At 35.2% G+C, this 19,937-nt stretch overlaps 1 protein-coding gene across 37 annotated transcripts in view; it reads right to left on the reverse strand.

The window, feature by feature from the left end:
• Nucleotides 1–19,937, reverse strand: part of RIMS2 (regulating synaptic membrane exocytosis 2) — a 448,046-nt gene that overhangs the window by 117,940 nt on the left and 310,169 nt on the right. For 16 of the 37 annotated variants that reach the window (XM_036406572.2, XM_054515962.1, XM_054515958.1 and 13 more), the window contains 3 exons: nucleotides 17,625–17,804; nucleotides 16,401–16,510; nucleotides 15,548–15,580 (listed from right to left, as the gene is read on the reverse strand). In XM_036406572.2, the coding sequence (XP_036262465.1) occupies nucleotides 15,548–15,580; nucleotides 16,401–16,510; nucleotides 17,625–17,804 (323 nt within the window). The remainder of the gene's footprint in view (nucleotides 1–15,547; nucleotides 15,581–16,400; nucleotides 16,511–17,624; nucleotides 17,805–19,937) is intronic. The other 21 variants (XM_036406573.2, XM_036406576.2, XM_036406571.2 and 18 more) reach the window with 3 other exon arrangements.

A 19,937-nucleotide genomic window follows, 5' to 3' on the forward strand; every position in this document is an offset into this window, starting at 1 on the left:
GTTTTACAAAGATGGGACAGTATGTTTTAAGGAGAGCTTAAAGGACAGCTTTCTGTTTGGGAACTAGCATAAGATGCTGATGCTTATTCAAAGTGCCAAAATGTCAGTGTTGCCCTCTAACTCTCTGGTTAGACAAATAAGTTTAGTTAACAATGTACTTTGCACAATGTAGTTTCTAAAATCTTTTTTTTCCCCAAGGCAAAGTGCCACCATCTATTCCCTTGTTGTTTTAATCAAAGCCAACTTTGGTCAGATAGTAAATATTTTGAAAGAAACCATACATTTTCTAGACCATCAGTCTCCTATTATCACTCTCACTTCCCATAACATAAACTTCATCCTATCATCTGTTGTGATAATCAGCTTGGACTTATGTATAGAGAGAGATGAAAAAATATTAAATATTTATCCAAAAAGATCTTATATAGATTACATAAAATATGGGATTCTTGAGTCAGAGTATTTCAACTGGCCAATGCACCTTTAGGGCCAGAAGGATTTGACAGGTGCCCAATGCAGATTTTTCCCACCACAACAAAATGGACAATCTTTAGATGCAATTGTTTCTTTAGATTGAATTGTTGCACCTACCCCTGGGCACTGCACACCACAGTGAATAATGCAGCTGGGGTGACACTTGGTGTTGTGCCTTTCCCTGTGAGAGTGACACTCACCGGTGCTGCCTGGGAGAGGAGGCTCCAGTACTCAGTGTCAGGTACAACCTCAGCATTTCTCACACTTTTGTTTAGAATATTTAATATGGAAAACATTTAAAATGTGGAAATAATATCTGAGAAGAATAGTTGCATATTTCAGCTTTTCTGAATTTCTAACCATGCCAGCTTAGCACCAGGAATGTTGCAGTTGAATTGGAAATGGTGCAGCAAACTGCAGAAGTACAAGATGATGCAGCAAAATACCAGATACTAATGATGAGGATTTTTCTTATGCCAATACTCACCTCCTCTCTTCTTTTCTCAATACTACAAACAGTAATAGCATTTCTCACAATACCCTTCACTTGAAACATTTTTTTATATTTTCTTTTTTACGGGATTGTCTTTTTTTTTTTTTTTAATGAAATCCATGTCAGCTTTTATCTTTTTTTCAGCACCTAACTTTTCTGGGAACCAATTTTTATCAGTGCATTTCTAGTTTTAGACTTGATTAGGTTATCATAAAGTCTTCTCTTTTTCACTAGGACACACTTAATTTAGTCATCTTTTTCTGCAAATGAAAAGTACTCAGAACTTCTGTCTATTTTTAATTTTATATGAAGAATGCTCAGAAAGAAATTATGTTATTAATAATATACGGTGACAACTACTGTAAAAATAAGTCAAAAGTGGATTTGGCTAGTGCTTCTTAAACCAATGCAGCACAATAGGAAGTCATTTAAACTGTGGGATAAACTGTCAAAAGATGAGAAACTGTTTTGAATCATATACTTAAGATCTCAATTCATGCATGCAGGTTGCAAGAAGAAGAATTAATTAAGACTAAATTCATGGCATACAAGTTTTATTTTTTGCGAAACAAGGTCCGTAAGAAAATTAAAGAACATCAGTCTCTAGAGCTCACACAGAGAGAAATATTTTCAGTGTGTCAAACCTCTACTAGGGGAAAGCAAATGGCTTCAAACCATGATGCATGAATTGTCCCAGATGTACTGAATTGTGTCTGGAACGAATCCAGTCCCACCTTGCAGCACCAGTGTGCTGCTTAATGGCATCAAGGCCAACTCAAAGTGACACAAAGTCAGCAGTCAAGATTTTAATGCCAGACTGCTGATGTTCCTACACCAGAGAAACCTTCAGGTGCTTCATTAAAACAATGTTGATGCTTCCCTACCCTGATGTAACAGGAACAAAACTCATCCAGTACCCAAAAACAACACACGTGGGAACACAGTAGGAACACACGTAGTATTTCTCTGACAAATACAGAACAAGACCTCCTGCCTCCCCAGGCAACCCACAGCCAACCTGAGGACATAATCTTTTAGCTTCCTCTTTTGTCACAGTAACAGTTGATCTACATTTTTTTCTCCATACACTGGAAGAATACTTTACAGAATGTTTCTGTACCTTAGAGATCAAGGCATTTATCTGAGAACCGATGATCTGTCTTTCGTTCAAAATCTTAAATGCCTCTTAACACATTGCCCTGAATGCTGATAAAGTGTGGACAGTATAAAGGCAGGGAGGCAGGGACACACATACACAATATGCACACACAACCTTCATGTGAAAGTAGTTTGCATATTAGTGCCAAATCAACCAATGAATACTAAGAAATGTTCTAAAATTTTAAAATAAAGAAATTGTTCATTAATGGCTTATATAATGGTTTTTAATGAATAGAGTGTTCCAATGCAATTTCTGACATATCTTAATTATTTATTTTGTTTTGATTTAATCTTTCTTACTAAACTACATACACATTCTTCAAAAAAAGTAAAAAACAAACAAAAAAAACCCCAATACCCAAACCCTGAGCTTCATTTCCTGAGGCTGCAGTTGGAATACATTAAAAGAACTTCAATGTAAATCACCAGGTCAGCAATAAAAAGTACTGCAACATATCTACATTTCATATTGTTGTTACTAACATTAAAAACATAATAATGCGCTGTAGATTATTCCTTACTCCAGAAATGTTTTCTTCAAGCTGACTCCAAGGCTACATTCATTATTTGTAACTGCAAATCACTTAAGTCTAGTCCAGTAGCAGTCTCTTCTTATAATATTCTCTACCTGCAAATACAGTCAATTATATTTTAAATTTATATTTTAAATTTTTTGCTAGTGGATTTCTCTATATGGGGAATAAATTGATTGTAATCTTCTATCTAAAAAAAAATTAGATATACTCAAGCAAGGTCTCAGAGAGCCCTTGTTGAAATATCGGTCAGTAAAGTCATAGCCTATCTTTAGCTAAAAATCAGAGTAACATGTTGCTACTTTTATAAATACAATGGATTTGTAAAACATGAAAAAATTACAGAAAAAATAAATTAATCCTCCAGATGGCTAAGAAGAAAACAGTCAGTTAATGTTACATTAAATATGAGTACATTAATATTTATTAAAGTATATTTAAATAACACAAAGATATTATTTGTAAGCCACTACCAAGACTTTTTTTTTCCAGTACCATTTGAGGCATGGGGAGGAGTTGTTTGTTTGTTTCACATCTTTTTTCATGTCTTTAAAATACGGCAGCTTTGCTCCCCCTTCTGGTTAAACGCCTGCACCACGGCAGGCTGCGCTAGAGCGGGGTCACTCAATTGGCTTCTCTGGGACATCTGGAAGGACAGTTCCCCCAAGTCCCTTGTTTGGATAAGCACTCCGGGGGGCATTTTGAAAGGACTGATTTAAGGAGGAAGAAACAACACAGAGAACCTATGAGGGAGATGAAGGCACCCTGCAAAGATACCACTGTTGTTTATGCAGATTCCTGAGGCACAAGGCATAGGAGACTGGGCAGCCAGGATCCTGGATAAGCTTCACTACACACTTGAACAGAATTCACAGAATTCACAGAATGACTAGGTTGGAAGAGACCTCCAAGACCATCAAGTCCAACCCACGCCCAACACCTCAACTAGACCATGGCACTGAGTGCCACATCCAGTCTTTTCTTAAATGCATCCAGGGATGGTGACTCCATCACCTCCCCAAGCAGACAATTCCATAACTTTATCACTTTTTCCATTAAAAACTTTTTCCTAATATCCAACCTATATTTCCCTTGGCACAGCTTGAGTCTGTGTCCTCTGGTTCTCTCAGTTGCTGCTTGGAGAAAGAGACCAACCCCCACTGACTACAGCCACCTTTCAGGGAGTTGTAGAGAATGATAAGATCACCTCTGAGTCTCCTCTTCCCCAGGCTAAACAACCCCAGCTCCCTCAGTCATTCCTCATAAGACTTGAAGAGTTCCAGACTCTTCACTAGCCTTGTTGTCTCCTCTGGATGTGCAGAATCATCCCAACGTCCTTCCCAAACTGAGGGCCCAAAACTGGACACAGCACTCAAGGTGCAGCCTCACCTGTGCTGAGTACAGGGGAAGAATGACTCCCTGCTCCTGCTGGCCACACTATTCCCAGTACAGGAATACTGGTCCTGCTTATTTCCCTTTCCCTCAGCATCTACACCTGGTCTACTGAAGACCAGACACTGGGCTACATGGATTTTTACTCAGGGACTTGTATGGGAATCCTCATACTGCTGCAATAGGTAAACACAATAAAAATCAAAATATCTTCAGAATTTAATGAATAATGAATTAAAAAAAAAAAAAAAGAAAATTACAAGTAATGTCCAAAATAAATATGGAGATAAGTATGGAGCAAAGAACAAGCTTCTGCTCTACACCTCTTTTCCATAGTGCCTCCTCAGTTTGCATTTCCATGCCCTGGATGTCAGGGAATACTCTGTGCATACAAGAAAATGTGAACAGCCTATAAATTCATTCTGCAGAATGCAGAAGGCAAGCTTTAGCTTGATATAGGGTTTAGTATTTTCTTTCCATGTTATTTTTATATTTATTGAAAAAGATGCAATCTTATTGTAAGTCCTCAAACATTTTCTAAGCAGAAAGATAATTTTGTATTATATGATTATATATTTCTCACAAACACTCCACACAAAAAGAAAAGCTCTGCAAGGTGCTAAGATGCTGTAAAAAAAGTCATTCTGCTCACGAAAGGGGTCTGAAACTAAGCCAAAAGATGTAAGCAATAATACCAACCAATAAAGAAATTACAATAAATGGCTTACACAAAGATGAAAAATACATATTTCTTTCTTCAGAAAGATCTAGGTTTTTCTGAATGTCAATTACTACTAAATAACATAAAAGTTTTCTTATTGCTCCAATTTGCATGCAAATTGTACTTGCATCTTTACATGCAAATACTCTTTGCACCAAAAGGCCCATTTCACTCTTCTGCATTACTTACATTAGGTTAGTAACCAGACAAATTGTGTTTGTCTAGTAGATAAAATGACATCCCATTGTCACATACCAGTCTCAGAAATGCCATGTGGTATTGCCATGTACTTTTGAAAGATGAAAACTCAAATTTTTAATAAGTAAAATTTGAAGGTATTTATGGACAAGTTAGTAGCTAGACTCTTTCTCATCTGTAACATCTCCCTGGCAGTTTTAGAGCTAAATTTGTCAAATAGCCCCCTATATCATAAGGAATTTTAGCAGAATGTAAGTTCTTCAGTCTAGAGCATTTTACAGGTACTTCATTTTTCCTGGTTTGTGTTATTGTATTGTGGGGGCATTCTAATTTCACTCCTTTCCCAGCATGCAAATTAAAGTTATGTGCCTGTCCACAACTAGTACAATCTAACCAGGTCTTTACTTTATTTAAACCTTACTTTGCTTGAACTAGAATTTAATTAAAATGCAGTGTTTCTCTAGGTATTCATAACACATAGGAATATGTTAAGCATTCTCACAGCCCACGTAAAACACATCCAGTATAATTTCTCATGCAAAATTCAGAAGCTGTTGTGGTCTCTCAGTGAAGTCTGGAGTCAGTGAGCCAGAGGAAGAGAAAGCACCTAGGAGACTCACAGCAGTGATGTTCAGTAGTTCAGGCAAAGTGTAGGCCCCAGTTCCACAAATCCAAATGGTCTTAGAATGGAAAAAGATGCTTGGATCAGCCATCAAGATGAGAATGCCCTCTGGCCTGACAGGAACTTGCTTGTTTTTCAATAAAGTGTATTTGAATACTGCTTCTGCAAGTCAGTTAAGCAGGTCCATCTGTCATCGCTTCTTTGACTGGAGCCCCTCTATTCTGCCTAGTTTGCCTTTCAGTCACCTAAATTCTTTAGATTGTGTCTAAACTGTACAACAGTTTAGAATAATCTGGAATACAGAATAGTTTCAGTTCTATTCCTTCAGGCATCCAGACTGCTCACAGAGGAGTGGGACTCCCATGCATGAGGAAACCAGCGTGCACAGAAAGGGCAGGACTCAGAGACTTGGTTCTTGTCTTGCTATAAACTCAAGACACAAATATGCTCCAGACACTTCTCACTCTGGGAGATGAGAACTGCAAAGCATTCCTAATTCCATAATACAGACATGCTGTAATGTAATCCTATAAAATATTCTGAAGAGTGAGGGAATATGAAACACTTAAAATTTTGCTTTAGTAACTTCATCATCTTCTACGCACCTAAATCAAGACAGCAAAGGGCAGAATTAACTGGATCCTTTTCCCACAAACTCAAATGATCAAAAGATGTCATAAAAAAAACATGAAAGGGAAATGCTAAAGACCTCAGGAACATTGGAAAGGGATGACAGTTTGGGTAATAAATATTTGAAATTCAATAGTAGAAACTGATCATTTTTTGAAGCTTATGAGCTCTACAGAAAAAAACTTCTAAAACATAAAACGGACACCTTTGAGAACTTAATAAAAGTATGAAACAAACTATCTAAATAAAGGTTAGTAGGTAGTTTATTGTGCAAAGTACACCTTTCAGGCTCTATAAGTGTATGATATAGTGGTTTTGTTGAAGGAGTGGAAGACAAACCAAGAACAAAACCAACTTTAGCCTGACCAAATCACTGTTAATTGTTTTGTCAGCTTTGCCAGGTCAGTGGCAGAAGTCTTCAATCTTACTATGATTGAAATTTAGATCTTAAAAGTATGACACTGAACTATCTGGTTAGTAGCACAGATTGCAGTTAAAAAAGCAGACTTTCAGATTTGAATTCATTCAGGACTATGCTGGCACAGCCACCAGAGCAGGCAAGGTGACCCCTCAGGCTGGTGACACGGCCCCTTCTCTGCAAAGGCACTCCATTTGGTCTTGTCTACACTTGATATCAGAGACATTAAAAATGGTGTGGTTGTCCTTCCCAGACAACAAACTAGCACAGGCAAAAAAGAATCCCTGCTCTCCTGATATCTGTATTCCATCTGCTAAGTTGTTCTGGGGAATAGACAGCCAGATATGGTCCATAACAGTGTAACTGGATCTATACCCCTTGTAGTCTCCTGGTAGAGAGGGAACTGCAAGAGTGAATACCCAAATTTTAATAAATCCAAAACACTACCTACTTCATATTTCATTCACTGGCAGACGACACCAATGACACAAAATATACACGTAATAGGGTCTTAGAAGTACATGGAAAAGTAGTAACATACTTCTTCAAAATTATCAAAGCAATTTAGAAGCATGAACTCGAATAAAACTTCAAAGTAAGCTATGGTTGTTCATTGTAACTTTCTTGTTCTAATTTTTAGATATGAAACCTAAATCTCCATGTTAACATTTCAGCGCTTTGAATTAAGCTTATTTCTACAGAATTTGAAAAAGAACATCAAACAGGACTATAAACCAGACAATAGAAATGACTGCTAATAACATAAGCCTTTCTCTAAAAGTATATGATCATTAAAATGGTCAGTTTTTTCTAGTCACATTAAAAAGTGCCAAGCTTGTAAAATATCCAAGCAATGTAAAAGAATATAGACCTGGTAAAAAGTGGAAGATAATGCAGACAATTTTGCAGGTGTCTGCAAACTTTATTTGGCCTCTTAGGGCAAGGCAGCCTAGGAATTCCAAAATAAGAAGAAATATAAACCTACCCCCTTAGGTCTCCATAGCCAACCTGATCACATATCAGCCTAGTGTAAACTATACCTTCAGTAATACAGTTAGCTGCAAAAACATAAACATCTGTAGGTTTTGATTCCAATAAATATTTTTAAACCTCAGTTGAAAATAATTATATCCAAGAAGTAAAACAACACACTGGAATTGAACATATGTGAACTTACTAATTTTGAGCTAGTAGAACTATGCAACACACACACACATGCAGCAAAAAAAAAAAAAAAATTAAATTTCTCAAGCACCCACAATTCATAAGCAATACCATAATCAACTTGCCTTTTCGCCCATTAACAGGTGGGGTTTGATGTTTTTCCTCACAGTCTTTACAACATTAAAAACAGACAATGATGATTAACAGTTGGAACAGGTACTATGAAGAACAATGTAACTATAAGCACACACAAAACTGTTGCAAGCTATGTGAGCAAAACTCCATGCACTAGGCTAGAGTTACCACAAAACACACAGAGAGAAGAGCACACAGCACACAGCCCACTGAACACCACAGAGACAGAATCCTAACAAAAGCAATAAAAAAGTAAACTGTACTATAACAAAAAATGGGAAGGCAAAAATCTTAAAGGACAATTTGGATGCCTAAGTGAGAACTAAAATTTAAAAAAAAAAAAATTAAATTTTTAAATTAAAACTACTTTCCACCACTGAAATCGTGAAATTACGTGTTTTGAACAAGTAATGAATCCCATCAGATCCCATCACTCCTGACTTTTCTTCATAGAAACAAATACTAATCTGCATTTTCTTCTCTTCAATAACAATGGAAAGAAGGTTCAGGGCACAGGATTTGGACACAATTTTAAGCAGCATTTAGCATCTTAGGCATACCTTTGTAAGCTAGTAATTTTTCCTACCAGCTAGTACTAAATGTGTTTCTTGATCAACTCATCTATTTTTGTGCACCAGGCCTCCACCACTTTGGGAAATTATTAACTGTTAATTCATTATGGACAACAGAATGTAACCTCTTAACAAGGCATGTAAATGCAAATGTATGCATTTATGATTCTTCCTTTGAGAAGGAAACTGAAGAATAGAGAAATTATATCTTTAGATCTCTGCATATCTTTGAACCAATACTGGGTGTTTCCTGAAGTTAGAAGTTAAATTTATGCTTTAATCACATTGTATTTGAATGGAAAAAAGTATTTGCAACTGTGATTTGATCATGAACTGTTCGTTGTCATCACACTACCAACTGTCTTCCAAGCAGGATGGAGGACATCATACAAAATGGTTGAAGTATTTCTACCTAATGCAGTTGCCTATTATTTTTGTCCAGCATCAGTCTGCTAACACAAACTAAGGGAAAAAAAACTGTCATGATACAGAATAATTTATTTCCCTGTATGTAAAACTTATTAATGCAAAGTACCACATCTAAGAGGTACCCACCAGTAACGCCAAGGCTGTTACTTGAGCATAGTGACAGAGTAACTTCATAAAAAAGAATAATATGAGTAAAATAGTTGGGTACTTTTTTTCACGTTTAATTATTTTAAGCATTCACAACTGGCAAATAAACTCAATTAATTTGTTTTTATTGTTCTTTCATAAAAGAATATAAATGATATAAATATTCTGTGGGGTTTTTTTTATGTTCAATATATTTACAAGCTCGCTGGTAAATCTTCCCTATATACTCAGGGGAAAACATATCTAAAGAAGATAGGCACTTGTGGTCAGACAGACCTGCCTCAACCTCTGCCTCCTCAACTCCAGCACACTTGTTTTCTTCAGCTCCTGCTGCATTAGATAAGCAAGGGATGGGAGAGGGAGAAAAAGCAAGACAAAAACACACATGCTTTGTTACAAGCTGTTCAAATAAAAGAAAAACATCAAACAAAAGACCTCCACAATAACATACAAACCCTCAGCCTACGGCAGAAATTATTTTTTTAGTGAATCAAAGATGAAATAAATTGTTGTGCTATTTTTCATTTATATCTTTAGCTAATTCCAATGAGATCATTCTGCAAGTAATGATGCTCGTATGCAGCCCTTAATGTTCTTTGTCACCAATTTCCTACTAAACTTTTAAGCACTGGAAAGCAGAAAATAAGTAGCAAAGCAGAGAAAACAGACAGGTATTGGTAGATAATTAGTTTAAATCTTCTGCTTGGCTTTGTTTTAGTTTATCTGGGAAAAAAGTCCAAGCTTCCATTCTCCAACACCATATTTAAAACTGTATATTCATCATAAACTAGTGGACACACTTGGTACCTAAAAAGAGCAGAAGAAACAAAGCAAATGCTTTTTCAGCTTGGGAAAAAAATATCCCAAATTTGCCAGATAATATGCTTTTTTTATCTGGATTTCAGAGTAGTTAGAACACAAAAAGAAAGACATTTTCCACTAGTACCTACAGTTGCCCAGAGCATATTTAGGTACTAGAGAATACTGTTGGGAACAGCAGTGAAAGTGCTATTAATGATAAGAAATACCAATATATTTTTAATGTCATTAATAAAGTACCACAGCTTTCTTTAGTGACAAAGCTCATGAGGGTAACAACAGTAATAATATTGAAGAGTGTCAAACTGAATTACTGATATACCATATGCCTACTTTAATTTAAATGTCAATTATTTATTAAACAGCTTTGATGTGATGCAATATAGTGTAGTTTTTCAAGGATCAGATTTTGATTGCTTATTGATTTTTCATGTTCTCTGTTTCTAGAATTCTTTCCAGTTCTCTCATTACATGTATAAGTTTATGTTCAATTAAATAGTTCATTGAATTACTTGACTTTGGGTTTAGCTAGCATGTAATAGTAATTTTAAAATTACTGTTTCTAGGAGGGTATTGTTAATAGAGAAATTCAGGCTATAATCAATGCAGTGCAATGCAAACTACTATGTGCTTAAATTTTTGCTCTCCAACTCCATGATAAAACCAGGACATTTAAATTCCAATTGAAATCAGGACATTGAAAATTTCAATTAAAATATTCAGCAGGGATGTAATCTATAAAGTCAACCTTCTCTCATTAAAACAAATGTATAGAAGATGTGCCTAAGACTTTAAAAAACACTTTTCAGTAGAGTTGAATTAATATGTTTTTGGCATGTAGATACCCTGAAGGGTAAATGAACAATGGCTGTCATAAGCACAGTTGTATGACTTCTCAGTCATTTTCCTTTTATGCCCTTTGTAGTCTCAGACCTATACAGCAAGATCTTCAAATTTCATAAAGCTGTTTAATTTCTTCTCTTGCCAATCCAAGAGAAATTTATAAGCTATTACTTCCCCTGAAAGATCAGAATTTTTAAGTAAGCACTTTAAACTCTAGGTTATAGGTAACGTTTGTTCAATTTTTTTCTATGGAAATTGTACCAATGCAGCTTAAACATTTTAATACTCTTCAAGGTCTGCTGCCTCTCAGGGCAGTGAACTGAGCATCCACAGTCAAACCCAAAGGTGTGTTTTTGCAAATTCGTAGTTGAAATCAAAACCCAAGTGTAGACTCAGAAAGTATCCTAAGGAAGCCTTACTGATGTTAACTAACCTATCCCGTTTACTTTGCTGTCAAGCATACAAAATGCAAGTTACACTGTGCAAGTATGAAGGCCGGTACCACAGAAGTAGTCACACAAAAAAGAGGCTGGTGCAAAGCTTTGTATTTCCATCTTTTGGGCTGCTGTGTTTGCCTAAAACACCAAGTTCACAGCCAAGTTGAAGTAATCTAAGATCATATCCTATATTTTATACATATGATCAATCATTTTTATTAAAAAAAGTATCCATATGCCATATATTTTTAAAACCCTGCAAAATCACATCTGATAGAGTATGATTGAATCATGACCAGTTCTTAACACCGGTTTTCTGCATTATAACCACCTTTCTGTGTCTCCCATCAAACTAGGGTAGGGCTGTGTAAACACAATAAGATTCCTTTCCATTTTGTGAAATAAATTCTCATTTAATGAAATTGCATTCTAAATGAGATAAAACCCCTTAAAATAAATGGCATGCACTTCTGTTAGTAGAATCTGTGCCTTCCTAACCATCAGAATGTCTCTGTAGCTTCCACTCCAGACTGCATGAGTTGGAAAAGTATGTTGTCACTATACATCTGTCCCTTTTAGAGATTTCAATCTGTACCTGAGAGATACAAACCCTAACTAATGGTTTCTAGCTATTCCTGATTAAACCTAATCAAGCATTCCTGTTAATCCCATATTCCTGCTAATTTTCATATCTAATTTTATTCTGGAAAAAGATTACCCACACCTGAAGTTAAGAGAGGACAGTTAATCAGCATTAATTTCAGGCCTAACAGGTTCTGAAATAATTTTCCCAAGACACAAGATTATTATGAGATCATATAATTAAAGTCTTTATGATAGAGCATAAATAGAAAGCCAAATCCTTACCGAGCTCTATTTGTTAAATTTCTGAGCACTTCATTTCCAAATTCTAAGGTTTTATTACATCTTTTAGCCTAACATGATTTTCTATTTTTTTAGGGTTGGGTGAATGGTTGGGGGATGTTTTTGTAGAAAGAAGGAAGAAAGGGCTGTGTTTATTTTTAAAAGGAAAAATAAAAATCTATATTAGGAAAAAGTACTCTCTCTCTGATTAGTAATTAACAATGAACTGAAAGGGTGAATACTGAATACTTTCACTTTATGGTGTTCCATTTTAATTAGGAGCAAGTGGTCAGTGATTTCATCCTTCTGCCATGGTGAGTAAGGTGAAAGAAATACATTGTAGCCACATATAAATAAAAAAAATAATGTTGACCCTTAAGAACTATAAATACTGCACTTTTCACTTCTTGTCAACTAGTGTGAAAAATACAGAACACTTAAGAATACATCAACATGTTAGCACTAAAACCAAGTTCAATTTAACAATACTTTCTACAACTGTTCATTTCAGCAAGATATTTCTATCTCTCATGTAATTAAAAAATATACAAGCAAAAGTTTAGCTGAAAAAAAAGTCTTCTGGCATTTCAGTAGTGAAAATATGTTAAGTGGTCCCAGACATCTTTTCAGAACTATTTTCAAGCCACATAACATGAAAATATACCAAAGTAATAAAATCTAAAGCAAAACCCAGACTGCCAGATCCTAAGCTATAGCCTGGGTAGACAAGGCAATGACATGCACTTCAGAAATACCCAGTTATTCTTCTCAACAGGCAAAACTGATACTGCAATAAACACAGCAGTGGCAACCTAAGGAATTAGCAAAAAGATCATAACAATAAAAGGCTGTAAATGCAATATAACTAAGGATAGTGTATGTTCTACTGAGCATGTGGGACACTGATTAAAATGTTTGGACCACTACACCACAGATAGGTGTGGTCCTTCTTAGCTACTCCCAGGTAGCTTTCTTGAAAGCAAACAGTTTGGGTTATTTTGAAATAAAGTATTCAAGAGGAACCTTCATGTCCTGGAGCAAAAACTCGCAACCGCATAATACAGCTCATGGAACTAAATCTAAGCCAAATCAATGTTTTTTACTTCTGATCCTAATTTGGAAAGCAGTTACCCAAAGGGTTGGGTTTTTCCCTGTAGATTCCTTCCCTTCCATTTCTAGTCACAAGCATAAGCATACCATATTCCACATTCTAGTGAATGCTGCCCTGTAACAAAAAAATATCTCCAGCAGCAAATTACTCCCTTCTTTCTACTTGAGTTCTGGCATTTGTATAACATTTAAAAAAAAGGTATGCAGATACAACCGTGTAAGAAATACTAATTATTCAAATGTATGCAAGCTAAATGAGCCCACAGAAGGAGTCTGCTACAGATAAGTTTTTCCTACTTTCTTTTTCTCTCTTACAAAGCTAGAATGACTCCCAATTCATCATTGCCTATAAGGTACCTTTAGCTAACTCTTTTCATCAGTTTGATTTTAATTTTATCTAGTCAACAACAAAATCTTGATTTCAAAATACAGAAAGTTTAACCTTCACAGCACGTTCCCCTGCAATATAGAAACACCTTTCTCATTTGAGTCAAGTATGTGTTCTGTAAGACAGAAAGGAGTGACAACTCTGTGACAACATTTTTAGATATGGTCATATAGCCTCCCCAACCACATAAAAAAGTTTTGATTCACTGAGGCTTAAAAAATGCATTAAAACTTACTCAAATATCTACAAAACTTGCAGGTTTACTTGATGCTATATTTGCTAAATATTAACATAAGTTCCTTCTATTATAGTCAGTGTTTCCAATTCTATTAAATTTCAGTTTTTGTAACTAGTACTTCATTTGCCTAAAATAACTTTCTGTAAAATTCAATTCTCCACAGTAAAAAGACTGCTATTAATCTTAATTATTTCTGCCACTGAACAAAGTTAGGTAATCTGCTGTTCTTGCAGAAGACTATCCTTTTTAAAGAAAATTATTACTGCCTTTAAAGAAAATTATTAGAAAATCCTAGAGAAGGACAGGAAAATCCTCAAAGAAAAACTCTATTGGTATTAGAATATGAGCTCTTAATTCATGACAGAAAATTACACAGAATGCTCTATGAAAGCTGTAGCTATGGATTAGGTTTTAAAGAGTGTTTACCATCTTTGTACGTGTTAGTTCAATATGAAATGTATCTTGTTATTGTATCTCGATGATACTTATGATGCTTTGGTTGTATATTAGAACATCAGAATCTGTGGATCTGACAATTTTCCATAACCCAGATTTTCTAAAAGACTACTTTTTTGAAAAGACAAAGTAAAAGGAAAATATTACTCAGTTTTTGAGTAAAAAGAGATTTCCTCAAGTCCCAGCAATACTTACCAGAGGAAACAATTCTAGAATTCCTATAAAAAATAGTTATTTTATTGTATTTATTACATTTCTCTCTATGGAACCTATGACATAAATGATAAATAAGACTTTTACCCTCTCTAATCAAACACAGCAAAAGTACAGCACTTCACAATTGCTGCTCTGAGGAGCTCACAGTCTAAATAGATATACTAAGCAAAGAGCAGGGAAGAGTGGTAAAACATAAAAGCATATACGGCAATGACAGCAAACATCATGTGATTAGATGTGATTATTTTCTGGAATATCTAAACTCTATTTCATATAAGCAATTCACAACACATAAGGTGACAAAGAAATTAATTTAATAAGAGTGATGATCCGAGAAAACAAGAGTTTTCTTTTCATGAAGTTTTGTTTCCAAAATGGAAATAAATATTGTAAACATTGGAAATACTAAATTAAAAAGTCTGATGAGACAAACATAGTAATACTACATAAAGACCCTCAGTGGTATAACCAAGGACTGCAATTGATATCTTGTGGCTTGCTATTAAGCAAATTAAATTGTTTTAATACTGTAAAATATAAGGGGATTTTATTTTAAGCAAAAATGTTTTAACTTTTTGAAAGACTACCTCAATTGAATATTTTTTCCCATAATATTTGCAAATTACCTACTAATTCAACAAATGTATCACACTACAAAATATTTGGAATAAAAACATTCTGATTAAATGAATGGCTAGCATAAAACATGTCAAATATCCTCCAATGCTTATATAGAAATATGTGCCTGAATATCTGCTAATCTGGGAAATGTACATACATAACTGCTGAAATGCTTTTATTTGCCATAGGGTAAATTCTAGGTTTTTAAAAATGGGTACTTGTCTAGGTACTTTTCTAATGACAATCATAATTAGATCGTATTATTTATATTGTCTTTTTTTTCATGCAGAATCCTGTAGAATTTATGAGCCACAGGGCTAAAAATAAACACTAACTCATTATGACAATAATTCTGACTATGTCTGTGCAATCAAGTAACATCAATTGCAGCTGGGTTTGTTTTTCCCTATACAGCCTCTGAAAAAAGGCTTCCAGGTGAAAAACAAGCCCTTCTTTATGTACAGACCTTCATAAGACTCTATCTCCTTGTCTCCATTGTCTACAGAAAGTCACAAAAACAAAACAAACAAACAAAAACAAAAAAAAACAAAAAAAAGGAACCAAAGCACAGGGGTTAAAAACAACAGAGTTTTTTAAAAGATACAATATACATGTTAAGAAGGATCAAAAAAAAGGAGTGTATATGTCCATTTAGACTGATTTTGCACAGCACACCTAGTTACTAAAAACAGAAGTGTGAAAATGTATTTGCTGTCAAAAATGTATTTATATACTTTGTTTCTAAACATTTCAGAAAATATCTCCATCAACCAGTGCTTTTAATAGACATTAAAGATAAGCACAATTACAGTACCAGTAAAACATGAATCATGAAATATCTGACATTTCTTATTTTAAAAATCATTACCTGTCTTCTTGCTCTTCCTGTTTCAAGATGCAGAGGTTTTATATCAGCATTCTGTAATACACTCCATGTGAGCTCACAAATTATCAACTAGGTTCCTGACTCCCAAAAGAGCCAGAATTTTGTCACTAGACAATATACTAAAGTTCAGTTCCTGTGCCTGTTGAAGTCAATGACCAAACACCTACTGACTTCAAAAGGAATAGGATCATGCTAATAGTCCACCTTGTTTTGTGTGCATTATACTGCTAATTATTCATGTCAGCCAAGAGTATCGTAGATGTTAAAACATAATAGAAGAAAACAGTACAAAATGCAATACCATTACCAAATCCCAACTCTGTACACAAAAAATCAAGAGATTTCAATTGTAATGGCAAAAGAAAAATAATGAATACCATCGACCTTCGTGAGCAATTTGGCAATGTCATTAGGAAGAAAACCATCCACTTACTTCTCTCCAACGTCCCCTTTGGTGGGAGCTGCGGTAGCTGCCTGCCCCTTCGCCCTACTACTGGAGTACTTGATGGGCTTGTCTGGACAGACCCAGTTCGAGGATGTGACCTATGAGACACATTCAAAACAAACCACAGCTATTAAACGACCAAGTCATTCTTAAATATTGTCAAGAACTGATAATGTAACTAAGTAGACTTTACATCACTTGGGACCCTTGCAGTCCCAGAGGGAAACTATTATCCCTATTCAGAAAAAGACCTGATTAAAAAGAGAAATCTCTCCATTAAAAGGAAGCCAAATTGAGGCTGAGGATGCTTCCGTAAGATGCTTTTTCACACAGTCAAGCCAGAAAATGTGTTGTGTGCATATTCATGTGCATATGGATATAATAGCCACATACACATAAATTTATTCACAAGTCAAATTCAATTATCTTTACTCAGCTGGTATTTTTTTAAATTACCTTTGAGTTGCAGAGAGATTACATGAATTTTTCTAAACAGAGTAATGAACTGAGGAAAGACAATGATATTTGACCCAATTTTCACTGGGGATTTGATGATACTAACTCTAACTTTCAGAAAACAAAAGAATGTATTCTGCAGTTCTAAAATACAGAAAGGCTTTCCTGAACATGATCTAGACCAGAATGTGCTCATCTTTTTATTGTATTATGTTTGTTTAAGCTAAGACTAATGTATAGAAATCCTCAAAATATCAATAAGGGGTACTCAAACAGGAACAGTACAGACTATGGCACAGTAAAATGTAGTCAGAGAAAATGGTGGTTAAAATGATAAATAATAGACAAAGTTAGTACAGTGCATCTAAAGAAACTTTTTTTTTAAAAAAATAGTTTCATTTGATGTTATGATGATTGTTCCATAAGCAATGTCTGATGAACACAAATAATTTCTCATTCTGTAAGAGAAGAATATGATAGTTATGAGGTGCTTTATGTGGAAACCATCCAGGATTCCTGACAAATGAGAAATCATAAACAAACGTAGTTAAATACTGTTAGCAAGCAATTTGCAATGGTAGTCACACCATTATATCCAGAGTAGAATATAAATAGTGTGTTCACACTGAAAGGGTTAGTATCTATTGCTGCTAGTGATCGGCTAAGGATGAGGCGATACCAATCAGCTACTGGGAAAATAAAATGGTGAGCTGGTGGGGCAGAAGGGGTTTAGTCCGATTGATTTGTCTGTTTCACCTCGGTAAGGCAGGTGAAGGAGGGGCAGATCTTCCAGTCATTAATGAAGGCATCGACCTGATGAGGTTTGAGTCAGGACGCTCTGTGGATCGGGAGCGGGAGTTGGTCCGCTCTAGCACAGGACGTTGCTCTGTTGATCTGGATCTTTGATATGGCTGTCTATCTGCTGCTTCACAATTCCTGTAACGTTAGTCAAAAAGCAGCTCAGTTGAACTTTAGCTTTTCTATTAGTTATAAAATATGCTGCATGATACTGGTTTGGAGCAAATCATTTTATTACATACATTTTTAGGGGGAATAAATTTTCTGAGATAACTTCTTGATAAAATATAGTTTGTTTACACGTATGATTTGACTTGCTCCATACTCTTGATAAATGGGCTGAAATGTTTCCAATGTCTCAGTAATGACTATCCATGCAATAGTCTGTTTCCTGACAATTTCTGGATTAAAATATTGTTATTTTGTCTATTAATGTATCAACCTGTGAAAAAAGAGTAGCTGACATAATCTTAAGTCTCAATAAACTAAGAACTCATTAATAGTGCAGTTTAATTGTGCATTTTTTTCTCAAATGAATAGGTTTTTACATATTTCTTCGAGATTGCATTCTCTCTAGAGGTAGCACTCTTGTTTGTAGGAAAGTCGACAATCTGGATGTTATAATTACCATGTAGCACTGTTAACTATTATTAGACTTAGGGATGTCATATATAGGCTAGTCAATAAGTGATAGATTCATATGTGGTGCTGAGACTGTAACCAGGTGAAAATCTATATCATTAGTACTTACAGAGGTTCCAACAACAAGAAAAAAATTGGTTTGTAATTCAAAAATTCTTTTAACCCACAGCCTATGGAACTGTACCAAAACAGCAGTGGAAAGAGTTATTGTTGGAGATGTAATGGGAAGAAATTAGACTGAGAAAAAGAGATTTTTTTGATCAAGCAGTGATATCTTCTACTATCTCAGGCTATTAATCAGGTCATTACTTTCAGAAATTAATCAAGCCCCACCTTTTTCCCAATGTAATTGGTCTCTTTTCAAAGAGTAATATTTGTTAGCAATATCCTGAAATACATTAAATCAACGCAATTTAAAAAGTAAAATCCATAGCCTAATGGAGCTATTTGTTAAAACCACACTCCTCCCAGCTCTCCTTGAGTAACTGAACAGATACAGAATACAAATGGGGAATGTGTACCCTTCAGGACTTTTCCTTAAGCGAAGTCATGCATTTTACAATGAAGTCAGTTAATACAATGAGTGGCTTGATGGTGATTAAGAGTAACAAGGAGTCAAATTTTAATTAGTATCAAAAGGAGAGAGACATACCACAGCCTTATTATGAAGACTTTTATGTTAGTAACAGCATTTTATTTCTAAAAGCATTGAAAAAGAGTATGGTGGCTGACTTTGCCGAACGTGTTTATAAAATATTCATTAAAAATAGTCTTTTCAGGCCTTCCACGAGGTCATAATTGCACTCCTAGCACATAAAAAGGGCTTGCCACAGACAGATTCAGAACAATACCATACATCATGAACCTACATCTATAAGCTCCTAACAAGCAAACACACCACAGTAACACATAAATGGTAATTATAAGCTGAGGCACTAAAGATTGTAGGAAAATTACAATAAGCCTGGCACAAAACCACAACAAAATTACCTCACTTCTTCTTCTATCAGTTCTGTTTCTGAATAGGAAGCTTCATCAGCAAAAACATCCACTGTCTCGCTTCTTTAACATTGTTGATAGACAGAGAAACACAACCTTAGCTTTGATAGGAATGCTGTTTAGTTTAAGTGACAGTTTAAGTGAGGTTTCTGTGTTATGGAAGGTGAGAAAAATGTCACCCATCTTCATGATGCCAAGAAATGAACATAGAATACATTCTTTGGCTATAGGAATAAATTCCAAGAAAAAATATTCAACAAAATTACAAATAATTATATCCACGTCTTGAAAAACCCACCCTTATCATGTTTATCCACATATTTAAGAATATTAATGAGCCTTCTGAGACTTTTTTGGGTCTGTCACTTTTTCTCCTTTCAGTGAGTAGAGAACTGCTGGAGCACCCAGCAGCAGGGACTGAGCAATATGGTGAGGGTATCACTCCATGCTCCATTCCTCTCTCCTTCCAACAGCCAGTAGGACACACAGAGGAACAGGTGAGTGGCAACCACATGCTTCTCATAAAGACTTCATGAGAAGTTAAGGCTTCCATTTGTTACTCTTAAGGCCTCATTCTCTTTAGCTCTATAGGTATAAAAAATAGTTTTTAGGATATTAGCGGTCTGACCT

This window comes from Molothrus ater, chromosome 1 (assembly GCF_012460135.2).
Source record: "Molothrus ater isolate BHLD 08-10-18 breed brown headed cowbird chromosome 1, BPBGC_Mater_1.1, whole genome shotgun sequence".
NCBI lineage: Eukaryota > Metazoa > Chordata > Aves > Passeriformes > Icteridae > Molothrus > Molothrus ater.